The 8,204-nt window shown below is 27.9% G+C and overlaps 1 protein-coding gene across 1 annotated transcript; it reads right to left on the bottom strand.

The window, feature by feature from the left end:
* Positions 1-5,603: 5,603 nt before the first annotated feature.
* Positions 5,604-6,591, bottom strand: LOC105848620 (calmodulin-beta). Its single transcript, XM_065796660.1, has 3 exons — positions 6,272-6,591; positions 5,822-5,954; positions 5,604-5,730 (listed from the first exon to the last, which is right to left on the bottom strand). The coding sequence occupies exons 1-3, from the start codon at positions 6,519-6,521 to the stop codon at positions 5,643-5,645; spliced, it is 471 nt and encodes a 156-aa protein (XP_065652732.1). The 5' UTR covers positions 6,522-6,591; the 3' UTR covers positions 5,604-5,642.
* Between the last annotated feature and the right edge of the window lie 1,613 nt (positions 6,592-8,204).

Below are 8,204 nucleotides of genomic sequence, written 5' to 3'. Positions count from 1 at the left end.
TGCAACTAAACTTTCATTGATAATTTTTTAACAAAATTATTACAGATATTAAGAAAAGGCTCCAGGAGGGGAATTTGAGTAAATTTAATAATTCTTTTAAGATTATCAACTTTTGAAATTAGTTAAAAAATTGTTCCACACCATCCTTTATTTAAAGAGGTTCTTCAAATTTTTTCACAATTTGACATTTGATTTGAGTGGATTCGTATTAATGTGAAACAAAAAGATATAAAAAGTTTTCAATTAAGACGTTTTTCTACAAAATGAAACATTCCGTCTTTCCACTCAGACATTCTTTTTGCAGGATCACTGACAATTTAGTTTGAGATTAAGACCTTTACCTCATAATCTCACCTTTACCTCTTTCCATAAGCCAGTTTAATAATCCAATGACTGGTTTAAATATATCTGATTTAGGCTCTAAATAAATGGTTTTCTTTATAAATTGTTTTCTGAATGTTCCTGTGGTCTTATCATGCGTAAGAATTAAAACTTTATTTTAATCCTAAAAAATCCAGTGATTTTATTTTTTTCAGTCTAAACTTTACTCTGGAGTACTTCATAGCACAATCATTGCACGACAAAATTTTCATGTTATTACATATAAGATTTTTTTTTTCTCTACAGCCTTTATAATATCTTTTATTAGACCATTAACCCAGCATAAATGAATATCACTTTTCAGTTTCACCTTTCATTTTTCAGAATCTTTTGACATTTTTTTTAGAACTGTTTACCTACATATGAAAATTTTTAATGTTATGCAAAAGTGTTCAAAAAATAAAAGTTATTTTATTTTTACTTTTAAGTGTCATCGGAAACTTTTAAAACTTGCCAGAAAACAGTCGACAATTGATGTTGAAGAAAAAAACTTAACTAATGTCTGCATAGAATTGAAAAAGAATGTTATTTCAGGAATCGGAAAATAGCATCTGTTGTTCTAATTTTCAAAAACTCCGGTGAATATTCTGACCCCTCTAATTATTGTCCAATCAGTCTTCTTTCTATTATTAGCAAGATCTTAGAGTTTTTAATCAAAAAATTTCTCACATCCCATCTTGTGTCGAATAACTTGTCATATAAATAAAATGGTTTTCGATCCTCTTGCTCTAGGGCTAGTTTGCTAACTACTGTGACTAAAAGATTTTATTGTGCATTAGATGGAGGCAAAAAGGCTAGGGTTATTGTTCTTGACATATCTAAAGCTTTCAACAAAGTTTGGCATGCTGGTCTTCTTCATTAGCTTGCTTCATACGGTGTATCTGTGAAAACTTTTGAGATTATCAAACTGTTTCTTTCTAACCGCTTTATTAAAGTCATCCTCGAAGGCCAACACTCTTTTTCATTTCCAGTAACTTCTGAAGGTTCTATCCTTGATTCTGTTTTGTTTCTTATATACATTTATGATCTTCCCAACAAACTTACATCTAAAGTAGTTCTTTTTGGTGATGACTCAACTTTATACTCCTGTCTTCTCTTTTTGATCGCTTAAAACAGGCAGCCAATCTTGAATCTAATCTCACTTCTGTAATAGATGGGGTCTTGCAGTAGCTTGTAAATTTCAACTCCAACAAAACTCAGTTATTTACTGAAAACAAGTATTGCAATATTGTTGACATTCTTATTATAATGAATGGCAAACCTCTTACTGAGTCTTCTTCTTTATGTCTTCTTGGGTTATCGTTCACTACTGACCTTTACGCTCGATTTACAGAGCGTATAATTTATAGCAACTTGGTTTATAACAAACCAAATTGCTATAAATTATACGCTCTGTAAATCACAACTAAATTTGATAAAATTTCTCCCTATTTTATGTGCTTATTAGTGCAGTACTCTATTTATTATTTTCTATTTATTATTTTCTATTTATTAGTTTCTATTTATTAGTTTCTATTTATTAGTTTCTATTTATTAGTTTCTATTTATTAGTTTCTATTTATTAGTTTCTATTTATTAGTTTCTATTTATTAGTTTCTATTTATTAGTTTCTATTTATTAGTTTCTATTTATTAGTTTCTATTTATTAGTTTCTATTTATTAGTTTCTATTTATTAGTTTCTATTTATTAGTTTCTATTTATTAGTTTCTATTTATTAGTTTCTATTTATTAGTTTCTATTTATTAGTTTCTATTTATTAGTTTCTACACCACTTGCTACACCCTCATTTTCATCTTCTTTTTAACTCTTTAAATTTAATAAATATCATTTTTTTTCTTTATTGCATATATATATATATATATTTATATAAATTTGCTAATTAAATAGCTCATGTATAATTTTTACTAGTTAACTTTTATCAATTATCTTAATTTTTACTAATTAAACGACTCTAAAACACAGTGGTTAGAGCTCTGGATCTAAACCCAGAGGTCTGAGGTTCGACGCCGGCTCTAAAACAATAAGCGACATAGGTAAGGAAGAAAACGTAAACTTCCAAGCTATATGCTCTTCCACGATGCTCTGTGATAAGATCTTAAGGACTTCTAGGAGCACCTAAACAACAAAAACAAAAAAAAGCAATAAAATAAATAAAATCACAGAAATTTTTTGCCCCTCCCTCTCCTAAAAAACATTATGCAGGCGCCTATGGAAAGTTCCTACGAAAAAAAGAAAAGTTAAAAATGAGAAAATCATCAATCATGATTTATGCTAGGTATACAATATATCATACAATGACATATTAAGTAATTTTAATTAACATGTAAAATGTTTACTGAAATTTATAAATGCAGGTCACCAGTTTCTTTAATCTTTAATTGAGAAACTTGTGAATCTAAGTTTTAATTCTGTGTAATGTATGTTTTAATTGTAATGCATATTTTAGTTCTGTTAATGAATTAAGGAATGTAAGTTCTGTATGAATGTAAGTTTTAATTCTGTTTCCATTATCTTGAATTGTGCAAAAACAAAAAAAAATACTCATTAGTAAAGTGATACAACTCCAAATGTAGAGCAAGAACAAGTAAAACCAACTTCAATGATAACATTTTGATGGATGGAAAGATAGAACTCTTGTTGTTGAAAAACTCGTTAAAAGATAGTTTAAAACGGTTTTAAAGAACCATAAAAAGCAGAGCATTACTTTTAACAAAAACATAAACAACTTATAGGTTCTATGTAAGTAGCTATTTCATTCTCATTTGGGTCAACTAAAGCATTATCCGCAACATTATTTCATTTTTATATGAAACTGGAATTTCATTTTATGAACCGTAAGTAATTGGATTTGATGACTGGAATTTTATTTTATGAACAGTAAGTAATTGGATGTAATGACATTGTAACTAACACGGGGTGAAAAACTGGTTGAAAAACATTTTAAAAGGCTGCAGTTTACCTCTTGCACTTTAACTAGTTGCCATTCAGATATTTGTTTGAAACTTTAAATAGAGAAGCAACTGGATCAAAATCATTTAATGGTCTTATTTAGTGATCTTTTCTAGCAGTGAATGTAAGTTTTAGTTTAAGTCTTCTAAATGCAAAAAAGCCTCCTTTTAATTAAGAAGACTCTGTTACATGCTATGATCACAAACTCAACACTACACTTTAAAAAACGATTGAGGGTACCCAGGAACTAAAAGATGATTTAGTAAAGCCAGCTCACTGACTCTCCCAGCTAGCACACATACATTGGGCCAACGTATGTAAAACCATCGTGAACATAGGCTGTTTTTTTCAATGCAAATCTAGAGTTTAACAATAATATAGATAAACGTTGATTCAATATATATGGATTAAGGTTGACCCAATGTATATAACCAACATTGATTCAATATTTATGAATCAACGTTGATACAATGTATAGAAACCAACGTTGCGAGTGCAAAATTATATATCTTAAATAAAATCCTCCGTAAATATTTAAATATCAAACCACAAGCAAAACAAACATCATTAATCTGGGTAAATTTGATTGAATAGTACAATTATATACAATTCGCTTAATAGCTTCCGCCATTACTGACTTTTTCCAAATACCTGGATTTCTGTTGTTGGCGACGTCGCATTAGTAATCAAAATGATAAAAAAAAAACATTGTCGACCAATGTTGTGCTAACGTTCCTCGCAACATTGTTCTAATGTTTTACCAACGTATGTGTGCCAGCTGGGTTTATAAATTTATTTACCAGACACAGAAGGTGATGATTGAAAGAAAACCAGATGACGAGTTCCTACTCTTTGAAGCATTTGTCTCATTACTAAAATCACTTGAAAAACTATCAGTTTTTTTATCGTCAAATATTGTTTATCTGGTTTGACAAGTGAAAAAAAACCCAGTTTACTCAGGCAAGCAACCAATCAGTAGAAAAATTCTTGAAAGATAAGGTCACTACCTCACTTCAGGCACACGGAAATTCACCTATTAAATTGAAAACAGAAAAATACCAAAAAACAAAAAGATTGAAAAAAAGAAGATACTAAGCTCCTTCCTCAGTTGCATGCTCTTTTCATGGTGGAAAGAGCATACAACTGAACCACTTATCTTTTCAGGTGTTGCATGGTCCTAGTTGGCAACCCCACTAACCTCTGTATCTTCTGATAAGACATTTTCTACTTCAAGTCTTGTAATAACTGATCTAAGATCAAGAAAATCTTGATAATAACGAGGTATTTAAACTTGTTTTTATGATTCAGAACTATTCCGTACTTAAGAACTATGTCAAAAAAGGTCCTTGAAACTAGATAGCGTAATCTAAAGTGATATAGAACATTAGCCAGGCTTATCATTGCCAACATTATTAAAAGAAACTTTTCAAATACCAAAAACAATACAACAAAGGAAAAAATAACGAATATACATATATGTAACATAAATCTTACATATATGAATATTCCAATCTTTTCTAGATGATTAAAAAATGTCAACTTTTTTTAATCATCTAGAAAACATTGATATTACCAAATATGACTTATCGACCATTCTTACTAATGGTATCGACATTATATTAACGATACCAGACAATACGAGACTATCCCTCTCGGTATTAACAAAAACAATACCGATTATCAAGTTTCTCAGTTTAATATAGATAATTACATTACTAATTATGTCATTATAACTACGCGACTTTCTACGTTTAAGTGCAGCTAGTTCTTTGGAAACACAAGGTTTGATGCGGTATGATTTTAGTATGATTTTCGTAATGTCGAACATTAACAAAACATTTTTTAATTTCATTTATTAAAATTTTGTTATTCAAAGTCAATTTTTGTGGAAAGCAGGCTAGGTTTGTTTTATTTTTCCCGAAAACTTGATTGACAACAGACTACATTTTCGTTATGTAAAGCAGATGTTTACCAAGTTGATAAGAGAAATAGCCTTAAAGTACTTAGGTGGAAGTACTTTAACAAAAACGGAAGGTTCAGGTTAGGAAGTTTCAAGGAACTTAATATCAATTTTTTGTTTTCTTTTAAGTAATTTTATAAAATTAATCATTTATTTAAATTAATCATTTATTTTTAAATTAATCACGTATTTTTGATTTTTTTTTTTTTAATTTAAAAAAATATTTTTGGGCAGGTATTATCAAAAATATTTTAGAAAGTTTTTTTATTTTTATTTTTCTGATGTGGATTTAATATAACAAGATTTTTAACATTTTGATATCAAAAAAAGTTTTCATTTTCAATTATTTGATTATGAATTTTTATTCATTTTCGATGGTGGAAATGCACGCACCATCTCTTTAAATTCAGAAAAGTATACTCGTCTGTTTCTCTCCAACCTAAAAATAATGAACTATTATTATTATTTTAAAATTTTATTTGTAAATTTGATTAAATTAAAAATATCATATACTTGACATAAACATATACCTATGATATTTTAAAATCTCATTTATAGAACCCGGTGGGGCTTTTTCCATAACAAAAATTAATGCTTCCTTTATGTCATTGGACGCGATAAATCCTTCACCCATAAAATCAAATGCATTAAAACAATCTCGAGCTAAATTACATAAACAGTTCGGATGATGTTATATGACTTTGTTTAAAGTAGATAATGCTCATATTATTTATGTTTTCTTAATATATTTAGTATAATATAATATGATATAATATAATGCAATATTATATATATATATATATATATATATATATATATATATATATATATATATATATATATATATTATATATATATATATATATATATATATATATATATATATATATATATATATATATACATATAATTAAAGAATGTATATATTTCTAATGAGCAATTTTATTTTAAGTATAAATACAAATCAACTTAAAATTTACCTTCTTTTTCATTTTTTTCTTCCGTTTCTAACCTATCAATAATCTCTATGAACTCTTTAAAATCAATGCGTCCATTACCATTATCAACAAGAATTGATGTATTTTCTAATAAAACATCCGTTGGATTATAGCCTATCGTCTTTAACATCTCTCGTAACCCTGTAACTGGCACAGATCCGTTTCCATCTTTGTCAAAAGCCTCAAAAGCATCCTTTAAATCCCGACTTAAATCAGCTGGAAATCGATTCATTGTAGACACAAATTTTAATTCTGCAAGCAATCATTTTACTTTCTCGTGAGACTTTTACTGTTTACTTGTACTGTAATCTTTTTTTTTCATTATTAATGTTAATTCAATATCCTATTTAACTTTTTTTAATTCAGGTAACTATTCATTTTTTGGTTTATTTTTAGATACATAATTCATTAACTATAGCAATGGCCAGTCTCTCGAAATAAAAACTATTTGGCACTAGACATTACTTCCATATAACTATTAATTGATTTCTTAAGAAACTTCCAGAAAGAAACATTTGTAGTAATAATAATATGTAATTAAAAAAAAATCTTTGTAAAGTAAAGAAATTTCCTTAGTGGCAAAGAAGTTTCCTTAGTTGCAAATTCTTGCAATATTCTTTCTGTGAAACTAGTGCATCTTTAAAATAAATAAATAAAAAGGATAAATGAAATCTGAAATAAATAAAAATCTTTATAGTTTGCCATGCATTAGAAAAAGCGGATATTTAATAGCTTTACTGTTGTACAAATCTAAAAAATGATGACTTTGCAAATATTTAAGTTTAACTTATCAAAAGTGAATAAATTGCGTTGGCAAATTCGTTTGCAAAATTTGTACCTGAGCTAGCGTAACAAATGCTTCAAATTTTTCATTATGTTTTTATTTATTTATATTATTATACTTGCTTTTCATTAAGCAATTGCATGAGTCAGACATTCATATCAAACTCTTTTATAAAATAGGGATAATTATGAGGTTGCTTGTTTAATTCTCCTCTTTACAATTAAGAAATATCAGTGAGCCCTTAACACAAACTTTTACAGTCACCTTTAAAAAAAATAGTTATAAAGTTACTTTTTCCGTTCACTTTTTATGTTTATGATAAACTTCTAGTTAAGAAAACTTTGTTTCTTGTTTAGCTATTTTTATATTTAGATAATTTCTTTTGTGTTTTCACAGACAATTTTTTTTTATCTACAAAACTAAAACATCCAGAAAATCAAAACAACAAGAAAGATCCATAAGAATACCTGCTTAATCAACGTATGCAAGTTTATAAGCTAGTATTAGTGGCTATTTGACTTGGATTATGTTGTAATGTCTAATAGTGTTAATAGTAGTAAAGTTGTGATATTCACTGGTTTATGCCGCGGAATCTATTGGGTTATGCCGTGGTATCCACTGGTTTATATTAATGTATCTACTGGTTTATGTCGTGGAGCCAGATCTGTTTATTTTAGTTGTTTCATGATTATTACAGCTCATTACTTTATAACTTTATTTTATAAAGGAGGATTAAATTTATTGTTCAATGCGATTCATACTTGATGATCTAGCAGCTCCTTATTAAATCAATATAAATCTATAACTAATCAGAGTGGTAAGACGTCAGCAGATTATAATTTGCCTAGATTAGGTCAGTTTTTAAATTATGTTCTATAAAATGAGTTTTTCAGGTATTAATCAATGAAGCAAATCAAATTAAATAATAATTGTTTCAAAAAATTCATTTTGCTAATGTTATTCTTGCTGAACTAGGTGACCAATCATGATCTAAAAATGAAACTAACAGTCAAGACTACTATTTATGGATAGTCCTGGTAAAGCCGGTTATGCCGGTTATGGTACTTACACTCAACTATTTAATTCTAAAACCACAACATACGTATGAAACTGTAATAGCTGAATAGACAG

This window comes from Hydra vulgaris, chromosome 05, assembly GCF_038396675.1.
Source record: "Hydra vulgaris chromosome 05, alternate assembly HydraT2T_AEP".
NCBI lineage: Eukaryota > Metazoa > Cnidaria > Hydrozoa > Anthoathecata > Hydridae > Hydra > Hydra vulgaris.
Note: the sequence above shows the minus strand (reverse complement) of the source record. Positions and strands in the feature narration are given on the sequence as shown.

Excerpts from the sequence above, each read along its gene's own strand:
- LOC105848620 (XM_065796660.1), bottom strand. The coding sequence starts at position 6,521 with ATGAATCGATTTCCAGCTGATTTAAGTCGGGATTTAAAGGATGCTTTT. Across the intron at positions 5,955-6,271 it reads AGAAAAAAATGAAAAAGAAG|CTCGAGATTGTTTTAATGCA; the intron begins GTAAATTTTAAG and ends TATGTAATTTAG. Across the intron at positions 5,731-5,821 it reads GAGATTTTAAAATATCATAG|GTTGGAGAGAAACAGACGAG; the intron begins GTATATGTTTAT and ends CATTATTTTTAG.